The sequence below is a fragment of the Botryllus schlosseri genome, chromosome 9, assembly GCF_051294905.1.
Source record: "Botryllus schlosseri isolate E-star chromosome 9, Bs_hap1, whole genome shotgun sequence".
Taxonomy (NCBI): domain Eukaryota; kingdom Metazoa; phylum Chordata; class Ascidiacea; order Stolidobranchia; family Styelidae; genus Botryllus; species Botryllus schlosseri.
Window position 1 is genome coordinate 22,882,263 of NC_137244.1, and position 12,766 is coordinate 22,895,028.

At 40.1% G+C, this 12,766-nt stretch overlaps 1 protein-coding gene across 4 annotated transcripts in view; it reads left to right on the forward strand.

Moving 5' to 3' along the window:
* Positions 1 to 388: 388 nt before the first annotated feature.
* The window catches only part of LOC145445985 (melatonin receptor type 1B-like), a 29,632-nt gene continuing 17,254 nt past the window's right edge, over positions 389 to 12,766 (forward strand). For 2 of the 4 annotated variants that reach the window (XM_080324167.1, XM_080324168.1), the window contains exons 1-3: positions 395 to 1,954; positions 3,600 to 3,743; positions 10,069 to 10,217. In XM_080324167.1, the coding sequence (XP_080180293.1) occupies positions 1,880 to 1,954; positions 3,600 to 3,743; positions 10,069 to 10,217 (368 nt within the window). In that variant the 5' untranslated portion in view covers positions 395 to 1,879. Of the gene's footprint in view, positions 1,955 to 3,599; positions 3,744 to 10,068; positions 10,218 to 12,766 lie in introns of all 4 variants that reach the window. The other 2 variants (XM_080324166.1, XM_080324165.1) reach the window with 2 other exon arrangements.

Below are 12,766 nucleotides of genomic sequence, written 5' to 3' on the forward strand. Positions count from 1 at the left end.
ATGCCTTTTTATTCTCCTCTAGGTGACGCTAGCCACGTTACTAAATAGGCGAGCGCGAATTCCAACTTACGAAAGTTTGTGCACTTGCGTCTTTTTCCGGTATAGCTACGGGCTTGATGCTTTCAGTGTAATCAAATATTGGTTAAAAGAAGATTGGTGGGTTAACTGAATTATAAAGAGGTATAGGAGTGTGATGTTGGACAGATTTATAAAGACTACTTTCAGAACTTGATTGAGCAATCAGAGACCAGCAGCGGTTATTGATATGTAAATGCGGTACACTTGCACAATGTACAGTGTACACTGTACAGCTTTCTACGCAAAGTTATTTCCGGCGTCACCTACTAAGTTGCATAATATCGGTTTGACTTCGCCGATTTCGACGCTCAATGATGTCCTTCATTGCGACTTCACGGCCGGAAGTCATGGCATTATTCATGCCGCATCACTATACATGACGCCGCTAGTTCCGAAAATTGGCGCAGAGGTTTTCCGATGGAAACTCGTCAATACGTGTAGCTAAATCTTCTAAAGATGGTTAGCGAGTGATGGAAGTATCGGACCGGGTGTCTTGAATGGTAGGTGATGCTACGTCACGAAGTTCGGCTTATAGATATCCTCGCGTATCGGCCTTTAAAAAGTGTAATAGTCAACCACCGTAACACTTGGTGGAATCATTTTGCAGGATAAAGATGCCATCATCGTACGTTATCGCGACGATGTCGGTATAATAGGCTGGCACATTTTCAACTTAATCCCATCGAACCCAATCTCAAATTGGTTGCATTTGCAGGACCTTGGAAATCTAGCTCGTTGCACTGCGTCTCAGTTTTGGTTGGTATTTCTAGTCATACAGCTCACAGCACGACTATGTCAACCAGTACACCAGTAGTCTTTCGGGGTGTTTTCAACATTGATAATTTTATTGCGATGGACCGAAGGCCGTAATGGACCTGTACTAGACTTAGGCCCACAACATGGATGATCATGATAATTGATAAATAGTTGAAATTGATTGATTGAAAGGCTATTCCAAGTTGTTTCGACTCCTTCCTAGCTTTTACCTGTATCGCAATATTGTGGTGTTTTGAAATGATAAAATAATAAATAAACGACGCTGATTGTTGGAATTCCAAAGCTCGCGAAACAAATCGCAGCGACTCTGCCTGCTCTGACGTTCGTGAAGAATTGAAATGGTGTATTGTCGGTTTGTCGCTCGATTCATCACATACGGCATACGAACTTGTAAATGCCACGTAATGTGTTTACTTTAATAGTATAATTGCAATACGTCAGACCTGTCTTAAGTTCTGTTTCAGCGGCCATTTGCTGTCGGCGCGTCATAATACGTAGTATTTCGTTTCACGTTGCCAGTATGGAGAAACATCCACAATGTTTAACAATAGAGCGAACACCGCAGTCCGCACATATATATATTTTCAGTTATGCAGTCTAAATTCAGTGATGTTAAGCTTCGTTGAAAGCTTATGGGTTCAATATAGTTACCAAAGCGGCATATCACTTAATTGGCAGTGTACCAAAACGTATGCAACACTTGAATGGTAAACGAAATTTTCAATTTCCGTGCTTGCGATTGAAAATATGTGTTTCAAAATGATACTGTCGTAGCCTCTTAAACTTATTTATACGAAAGCAGTTATATACAGCCTACAGCATCAACCTATACATCTCGAAGTATATAATCAAAGAAAAGTCGGTATACGACTGACGCAGATTATGCACGCAGCATTTTAGCAATTTTTAACCTAGCAATAATTCATTTATAACTGAACAGGTGTATTATCACTATGCTTCAGTAGCGCACATTGGAGATCAGTCAACTTGAGCTTTATATATATAGTATATATTCAAGAAAGATATGGAGAACATAACATCTTACCCTTCTACATCTACGCCTTCACCAGTATACTGGCCGGATTTTGGGGCACTTCAGGTAAATTGCGTATGCATGTTTGTTTATACATTTTCACGGGACTATGGTTAGTCCACGGTTACTGATGCGATCAACGAGAAATGGTGGATATGATGGGCTATATTGGAAACCGTGAACAGATTTTTTTTTAAAACTGAAAGCTGATATATGATAGAATCGGATACCTCATCACGCAATTTACTAACGGCGTCAAAATCGGAAGTTACATGCATGCTCTAAGTATATACCTTTGAATGTAAAATAAATATACCATAGTTCCGGTGAAGATTTTGGTGATGATATCAAGCATATATTGATAGTTGATAATGATTACTCGAATCTAAATGGAATGTTAATGTGCTAATTCTAGTGATTCAAGTTGAGTAGTGTGTCGAGTACTGAACTTGTACGCTCCTTGCCATTAAGAGGTAATTTATCAACGATAATTTTAGTTTCCATACTAATTTCCACTGTGGCCCGTTCTTAATCTCGATTGATCGTATTGTAGGCGGGTTGCATTTAAAACAAATGGTTGTTTAAAAATATTTGTTTAAAACATGTATGAACAGTGTTTTAAACAAAGGCCTTTAAAAAACCATTTAAGTTGTATAGTTATCCCATAATTGTGTAAATACTTTCCAAAACACATGTTGTATGAGCCTACCACCCGATATAGCCGACGTATACGATATGGGATATGGTTGGAACCCTCGAATAGTCGGTTCAGCTATAGTACGTAGATTTAGATTCTTGGTACGGAATAAATGTTCCGATGATGATGACCGCCGACCGTAAAAATGCTGCATGACGATGTAGTCCTGGTTAAAGATATTTTTGGTCCGAAATGACAGGGGTTGGAAGCCTATTTCGAGAAAGGAAGTATATTTACCCTATATTTTCAATTGCGAATGTCATACCACTATGACGTCACAATTGAATATTCGTGACGTCATGGCTTAAAAAAAGCCAAAAAAAACGATACAAAACATGTTTTAAACAAGGCCCTTGTTTTAAACATGTTTGTTTTAAATTGATTTTTGATTTAAATGCAACCCTAATTGTAGCATATGAAACATGTAGTACAAAGATACGGAAATGTCATATCTGTGAAGTTCTGATTGACCTATTGCATAGTCATAAAATGCAAAGACATATATTTCATATATTTCCTACGGTATGATCGAAAAAATACCTAATAATCTTTGATGTGATGTATAACTGGTCTTATATTCTTTGTGGTCGTATAAAAGGTACATGAATGAACTCTAAATATGACGTAATAATAATGAGTGCTTCTCGAATACTCGACTGGATTCGTAGCCTGATCCTCGGTTCATAATCGAATCACTCAGGCACAGGGATAATATACAGAATAATAATGCTGTACAAATAATATTTGCATATCAGGCTATATACAAACGAGCAGAATGTAGCACCGGATGCAGCAGTGCCAGACAGACAATGATAAGGAATCGCTCCCGCTGTCACCGTCTACATATGTGATATTGTGTGATATTTCCAGAAGATATGCCAAACAGTTGGCGTACATTTAAAGTGATTTGTGTAATGTGCGGTTTCCTGAAGGGTGCCGGGTTGTGCGATGAATTATTGACGTACACCTTGTACATTCCCGGAATTAACATCGTCTTATTCATTCGCCTTTCAGTACGCGGAGGTGATATACATGACGATAATCACAGTTTTGGGGACGATTGGAAACCTCATCGTTATTTTCTCCATCACGTTGGAGAAGCGGGTTCACGCGCATGGGAATGTATTTATAATCAACTTGGCAGTGGCTGACTTTCTCGTGAGTACAACTGCAACATTGATTCACAACGGCACTGCCCTGCTATATTTAGAAATACATGTGATAGTATACCCTTGCTCGACTACAGGGTCTCAAAATGATACACGATGCGATCGATCGATTCCTAGTGAGATACTCTTATAGTATAGTATCGTACACGATATATCATTCATCATTCATTGGACAATGGACACTTTCGTGATGCGATGCTGGCCTATCGGCTACCTTACTTCGCAGATTTGAAGGCACCAGAATTTTTTTGAAATTCGACGCGAATGGCGATTTTGACCCGATAGTTCTTATAACATTGTAATTACTCCTAAATGTCCGATAATAATTACGAGTGACAACTAAAGTAATCAATTTACAGCTTGCGTGTGTTGATGAAATTAATTAGCTTGTGGCGAAAAAGACCGCTGATGTTATAAATAGAGCCTTATCGATTATATCGGTAAAGGTGCTAGATATCGGGGTTATCAGTATCTGCTCAAGAATCTAATATCGGTCGAGCTCTAGTTATAAGCACCATAACATGATTTTATCAATTAATACTAATAATATAATCATTTATTAAAAATGCATATTTCTATATATATATATTCTGAACTCTCTCGGAAATATATGATGGTATCTACTTTAATTATGTCGACCATTGGAAATTTTACCTAAATTGCAATATATATCCAGTTCGGCATAATTATATGATCAGTAGCAATTAGTTCCACGATAGGCATCGCAATGGGTCGACTCACCCTTGCCCTAATTCCAACTGATATTAAGCGTAGCGGTTGGTTGAATTTTCGCCGGCAGAAGTAACAATGAGGTATAATTCGATATTGGGATTATTCGTATTTTCGATGCTGATATTAATATATTAGAATCACAGGTGTCTTATTTTGGTATCGCATAAACACGAATAATTGCGTTCAGGCAAGTCGCATCAGCATATTGACGATGGTATGAATAGTGCTTCATCGTTGATTCAAGTTCATAGAGAATGCTTCAGCCGTGCTTTCGGTGCAGTTAATCCATCGAAAGTAAACTTCATATTAATGACCAACAACACTGGTCTACAAATTTCGACAAAACTCTTGCGTCAAAAAAATTAACGAGTGATTTAGGCTAATTTAAGGTTGCTGAATTCGATTCTGTGCTCAGAATTTCTCCATCACGTCAGATTTTTTCCGTGTGAATTTTTCTCAGTTTCATAATTTAATCCAATTGCGGCTTTCGTTAGTGACATCACGGTAAGCATAAAACAGCAACAGATCAAATATTGTTATTGAAATCATCTATCCTGAAACCTGGGTTGTTGTAGTACAGAATGAGCGAATTTTCGGTGAACTTGAATTCAGTGATTCTCTATCTCCGTTCGATCAGAAACTCTTTTCGACCCATAAAATAACACTGATCCACAAATTTCAAAAATCAATTGCCCCAAAAGTTATAATGATTGATTTAGGAACTAGAGTCGGTCGAAGTGATCAGCGTTGCTACTCAAGTAACACAAGTAACGCCTTACATTTCTACTCAATTACAAGTAGAAGTAGTCATTTCTCAAACATGTCGAAACTAATTCAAGTGGAAGACAAATGAAAGTTCTGAGAATTACTAAAAGTCAGTAAATATCCAAGTATATTTAGTCGGGGGCGAGGGTGGTCGAATACTTTCAACAGGTAGTCGGAGGTGGCTACATACAAAATAGCAAGATGTATCGCCGCATATAACACAAAATGACTATAATGACACCCCCTATGGGTAGAATCTTCGAAAAAATATATTCAGTTACCGCGATTCAGAGGCTATTTTACGCTTTTCTTATGACAATTTAACTCATGATAGTGGTTTAATATTATCCCTGAACTACTTTCTACTTTACAAAAACCAAATTGCAAAAGTGATTAGTCCATCCAGAATACTGTTCAGGTAGATGTTAAAGTAGTTGTAAAACATTACCACTTCAGCAAGTACTGCAAGTAGCCAAAATCTACTTGAGTATCTTGAAAAAGTTGAAATATTCAACATATATAATATCTCAAAAACGTGACGTGATGGAGCAAAAAAACCGTCAGATTCGTATTCAGCGCCCCAAAATTAGGTATGATTGACCCATAAAAAAGTCCTGGCGCCAAAATCGTGACGACGAGTGTACTCGAATGTATATCCAATTGTCGTATGATAATATCCATAAAATACCTTCTTATTGTGATATTGATTTCCCGGAACATTATCGCTTTTCCGTAAAGCCCCATGGGTACGACATTATTATTTTGTATCAGTTGCGAACATATGCAATAATTTCGTGTATCAACGGTATTCGCGCAGTAAGCGTGTAGATTCTAAGATAATTGTAGCAGTATAATGCATGGTTGCAGGTTGGCAGCTTGGGAGAATATAAGTAGATCATCTATATTTGTAGACGGAAAATGCCTGTAAGGATGTTTCAGACATTTTCGGGATATTCCCCCGAACTCAAAATTTACCCAACTGCTATATTCAGTAACACGGTGTAAATATATCTCGCCGTGTCTCCATTAAGAGTAAGTAAGCATATATGGACTTTCAACGCTGTTCTACGTTTCATTGACGTGAAACTGAAACGCATTAACCGTGGCGTTACTGGCCGGAAAGTGGAAACACTTCGCCTTTAAAGAGGTATTATATTGACCCCGATTCTGCGTTTGAGTAGGCATAGATTTTGCTTTCGCTTATTCTCTATTTTTATTCGATTGGCATCTTCAACGACTCGGTTATGATGCTTTTTTCCCCAATATTTTCCGCTTACGGAACACCTTATAGTAGGCGATTTCCGTGTACATATGATAAATTAGCCGATGTTATGAAGCTCTCATTAATCGAAATCTCTTTGTGCTTCTGATGAAATTCCCTGGGAAAAGTTACGTTCGCCGCCGGCGAAACGCGGCATATTTCTCGTGATTGGCAAAACTGCCTTCTGTTTTCCTAATAACATTTCGGCAGTCGTGATATGTGAAAATAGTAATATGCGTGAAATTCACCTACTGGCCAATATGAAACCAGCATTATTGATCTTATTGATGCTGCGGTAACGAAGACAGTTCTATTTAATTTTCTTTTATGGTCTTGCTTCTGCCCCGAGCTGAGATTTCGTTTCAGTACCCGGTGAGTTTCGTAGGCGATAACTCCGAATCGAGATAATAAACACAGTCTTTATTGGCAGCACTTAATGTCGCATTTGAAACGTTCTGCCATTGAATAAATATCAAGTAATTCTTTCCAAAAAAATTCCATGGAATCTTCCATTTTGGTAATCTCTCGAATCTTGATATCTCACTTGTCTTGAGAATGAGGTTTTGACACTGAGTCAAATCAGTATACAGACATATGCAACACAAATGCTTAGACTGAACATAGAAATAGTATAATGTCTGTTTGTGAGTGATTGTCATTTGCGTCATAGTGGAGATTCCTTGCTCCACCGATAATAATAAAGTCTCTTACAATGCGATTTTGTCAAATGAAAATGACGAGTATGCGATAGCTTGTGGCATTCTCCCGCATCCAGCAATGAAACGTCATGACCAAATTCTGTCATCTCGGGATATAAATATAATATTTCCTGCTCCCTCCGTGACCACTGACCGTATTAGTCACACGTATAAGAAACAGACTGGGAAAATGACCAGTGACCATGGAGAGTCATATTTCGTATTGTCAGAAAATCTCATTTCTTGATAGCTTGCTTTCCGAAACGCAAATCTTAGCTCGTGGTATAACTCAGAGTTTATTTGAGTGTACGAGGAATGCATTTTCGTTGCTTGGCAACAGTCTTCTAACTTACACTATAGAAATTGAACATGGAACGGCAACGACCGATTTTGCAGCTTCGTTCCGCTTCGCCGAGGCTGGAGTTGAGAATTGTTTTGCGTAAGAGACTGTAGGATTTCTGGCAATCCAAAAGCTATCTTCCCGAGCGCAGAAATTATTGCATCTGGTCTTGATCGAAAGCTACTGTTGCACCGATTCCGAAAATATAAATTAAAATATTGATCAGGCACTGATCCACCTAGAATCCGTCCTGCAAGTCTGAAATATCGGCATTGTTCAGAACAATATGGTAACCGCAACACAATGGCCATAACAATGACCCGTTGCGACTCTTCGATTGTTCGAACAATGGCGATATTTCAGACTTGGAGGACGGATTCTAGGTGGATCAGTGCCTGATCAATATTTTAATTTATATTTTCGGAATCGGTACAACAGTAGCTTTCGATCAAGACCAGATTCAATAATTTCTGCGCTCGGGAAGATAGCTTCTGGATTGCCAGAATTCCTACAGTCTCTTACGCAAAACAATTCTCAACTCCAGCCTCGGCGAAGCGGGACGAAGCTGCAAAATCGGTCGTTGCCGTTCCATGTTTAATTTCTCTACTTACACGATCAAGTTGCAGGATGTAGCTTGTGCGCGAATATGCGTGGTCCCGGTTTCATTACTGCCAAATGACATTCTTCGCACCCTCCTGTTACTTATCGCTCCGAAATCTTGACCACTCTACGTTTCACCTTTAACACTGTAAATTTATACGGTACAACGCCGGTTGAATTGAGTGTATAGATAGAGTGAAATTTAAGTCCATATAGGTGCCGCCGTAGGTCGGATTGTAACCGAACACTGGAAGCGTACGCGATATTTACACCTCTTCCTGGCTTTGAAAATGACTGCATAGTGCATACGCTACGGCCCGAATTACAAATACCGGTACTCCAATCTGTTGAATTGAAAACCGTTCTCGGTGCAGATTTAGAAAGTTAGATAATTTTGGTTTTCTAAAAATTAGAGTGAAATTCCGGTAATCTAATTATAATTCTTTTTTCTATGCTGTATTTTTAATTGTGATATAATTTTTGGTTTTCCTGAAATGCTACAAGAGAGCTGTATAGTGCGAAACGACAGAAGATTGGTGTACAACAGGCCTGGGCAAAGTGCGGCCCGCGAAGCGATTCTGTGCGGCCCGCCAAAGGTTGCTTGAAATTTAAAATATAAAACCTACTTTTTAATGTTGCTGCGTGGACTAACCATAGGAAGTATAAACTGAACCGGAAATTCGTTTGCTATAAAGGCTGTCCATTAACATACCGCGAGTACGCAGCCTATTCGTACTTCACGTGCCTGATCCAGATTCAAAGTAAAGTCAATGTAGCAAATTATGCCGTTAGAATTAAAGTCACAAGAAGTCACCAAAAAAGCCGAAATGTGAAATTCAAAGATGGTTTATTACTGCAACCTTGGCTAAACAACGAGGCCATCTCGGCAAGCTGTACACTGTACAGTGCACACGTATCGGAAACCAGCTACCAAGACAATAAGCTATTATTTGTTTCTATTAAAAAGGATTCTAATATACCGGAATATGTCAGATTTGACATGGTGTGTGAGATTCGATGTGATGCCGTCAACAAATATTCGATGATGGTGAAGGAAAAACTGAAGTGGTATACGAATGCGACTGATTTCAAAATACGGTAGTAGATTTAGCAACACAGAATTTCCGTTGGGTGGCAATGCGTTTGAAAATTATAGATTCGCCCTCCTTGGTGAGATTCGTTGAGATCGCGACAGTTTATTAGCGCACGGTTTACACGTTCTTGTATGAACCAATCTTCCCTTCGGATACACGCAATCTGCTGATGATTAGCCCATGCCGTATATCCGGTTCCAAGCAACGACTCACGCCATTTTTTTCGATATCTGTATGTCATGCCATGCTTTCCGCTGCGTCACGTCACAGTTTCAATAGCCTGGAGTATCAGCTGGATTTAAAATTTTAGAATCCAAAACATCCCATCATGGTCCATCGTATGTCGGAAAGTCATGAGGCACAGTCGTCTGCTTGAAAGTCAATTTGTTATTGAGAATATAAGTTCAGCCAGGATTTTTTTTCTACAACGCGCAGACTTGGACTATTAGTTAACTAATTACATTAATTTAATTATAATCTAATTCGTGAAATGTTTCCGTGCTCCAACTTCAATTCTAATCTAATTTATGGTTTTACTGAAAAGGATACTCACGACGAGTATGAACTCTGATTTGTTGTAATTCTTTCTAATTCGATTTCCAAATTTCGCGAATTCACTAATTCTAATTCTAATACAATTTGAAAAAACTGTATTATAATTCGAATTCTAATCTAGTCTGGAAAGGCTGAATACGTTCTAGCAGTCCAACTCTACATCCTGGATTTGTATAGATATATAGTTTTACTTCGCACACTCATTCATAGAACTCACTCAATGGCGGTTAGCGATGACGCGTGACAATCACCCTCTGCTTTTACTGCAGGTGTCGGCGCTTGTCAATCCTACCGTGATCGCTAACATCATCAATGGCGGCAACGCAGTGGGTGAGATATTCTGCGATGCCATCGCGTACATCGTCACCAGCACGTGCACCGTATCTTTGTATAATTTGATGTTCATTGCAATCAACAGGTGAGATGGCAAGGCATCTATTTAGTTGGACTTATCTATAGTCGTACCATAGATCCCTTTGTACCATATACGTATGCGATTATCATTATCTCATGCTGTTCAAAGACCATAGTGTTTCGTAACCATTACCAACCCGGCGAACTCGTACGCTAACTGCTGGCCTTTGGCGATGCCCAAATTTGGCCTAGTCGCAAAACAAAGTATCTATACCGCAGGGGCTGGCAACCTTTCGTATGCAGCGTGCCTAAATAGCAAAACATTGCAAAACATTAGCCTACCAGTACCAACTGGCGCGCCAACCATTTTTAATTTTGTCATATTTAGCGTTTCAAGCAAGGAAACACACCACCCACCTGTAGCTTGTAGCTTGTAGCTTGTAGCTTGTAGCTTGTAGCTTGTAACTTGTGGCAACGGCATTGGTTACGTCAGAGATTCTTACAGCATTGGTCGCGAAGGGTATAACTTTTGGTCGCTACCGCAGTAGACCTACAGCCCAATGTACGTAATTTAAATTTAGTCGCGTAATGTTCGATCTTCTGTGGTTGCCTTGATCGTTTCCAAGTCTTCTGCGTTCGGTACCATAGCCAATGAGTAACAGGCCCATCTAAGATTTTATGATGAGATGGCGGGATGGTTAAAATGTGCCAACCCCTGTATCAAGCAAGTCGGTTAGATGTCACAATTAATTAGGTCTGCCCCTAGATTTGTCTGCGAAGATCCGAAGACCGCGGTATAGCGGACAGCTGTAAAGGTCGTCGTTGATCTTCTGGATATATTGGAATCGCTTACACGTATCAGATGAAACTAAAATAGCATGTCCTTTTATGAGACGAAGACAATTCCAAATTCGCATTTCGACACGGGACTCATTATTTTCCTCTGTTTGGTCTCAAGCTGCGGGAGCTGGGCTATTCGCGCCGGTCATTTCGGCGCCTGGACAATGGACATATCAATGTCGAACGTTTTGGCCAACATGCGGCGGTCATTGTATTTCAATTTTTATCGCCGCCAATCATTTTGGCAACGCACACAGCGCATGGATCGAGTCGCATGTTGCCGAACGTGTGTCTCGTATCGTGAAAATGCCTAGCGCCAAAATGCTAGTTCGTATAAAATATTCGCGGACCCGCGGGCGGCACAGTGCACAGCTGCATAGTGCACAACTGCACAGTGCACAACTGCACAGTGCACAACTGCACAGTGCACAACTGCACAGTGCACAACTGCACAGTGCACAACTGCACAGTGCACAACTGCACAGTGCACAACTGCACAGTGCACAACTGCACAGTGCACAACTGCACAGTGCACAACTGCACAGTGCACAACTGCACAGTGCACAACTGCACAGTGCACAACTGCACAGTGCACAACTGCACAGTGCACAACTGCACAGTGCACAACTGCACAGTGCACAACTGCACAGTGCACAACTGCACAGTGCACAACTGCACAGTGCACAACTGCACAGTGCACAACTGCACAGTGCACAACTGCACAGTGCACAACTGCACAGTGCACAACTGCACAGTGCACAACTGCACATGCACAACTGCACAGTGCACATGCACAAGCACATGCACACTTCTAGACTAAAGCATCAAAACGGTTCCATACGATATCAGGTTACCGTATATTTTTGTGGGTTTCCCCAAATCAAGAAATTGGGCCACGGTAAATCGCACGGAGCACGAAAAAATGTTCAAGATAACTAAAATCTGCCCCAAAAGACTCTGTATTATGTTGATTTAATGAATAATTTTAACTTTTTCCATTTTAACAACTTATGTGACATGCTTTGCAACAAACATGGTGATAATTAGGGATGGTGTGAACGTGAGGTTCACGTTAGAGTTCTGTGTGTGAACCTCGGAAATTTGGAGGTTCGCGTTCACAACAGAACCTTGGTAGGTTCTGCACTGTGAACCTTTTTCATATATTACAATTTTCACTTCATTATGACATCTTTGGTTCGAATATATTGCATTTCAACTGCGGGCAACTCTATGCATGGCGCTGGCAGCATAAAAAAATCAACACAAAACGAGCATGCACCTTGACAATCTCAAAGATTTCACTTGCTTTGTTACAAAAGTTTGCTCGAAATATCCAGCTTTCCGTTTGTGGATAGTTAGTGACTCTCTGCTGTGAGCTTGACCCGCAATCACACAACATCACGAGCGACATATACACTACAAGTAGTCAGCGAATGATGCTTATTCAACCAATCAATGAGATGGATATCGTTTTTGATGGAACAAATCTAGCAGGCATACGGGGTCAATCTTGACTTCATATGTTTACTGTATCATAAAAACCAAATGCGTGCGATTGTGGTGTTGGTGACAGCTGTATAACTTTTGGGGTAGCCTAATTTCGGTAGCAAGTATAGAAACCTGTTTTACACTATGCCCAATCGCAATGTAGCAATACTCAGACGCCGAATACATTGTCCGGTCTGGCCAAGACCGTTATAAGGCGCAAGCTTATATTCCCTTGCAACTCCTCGTCGAAATTGCTGGCAAAGCGACGGATGATATTATGGGAGT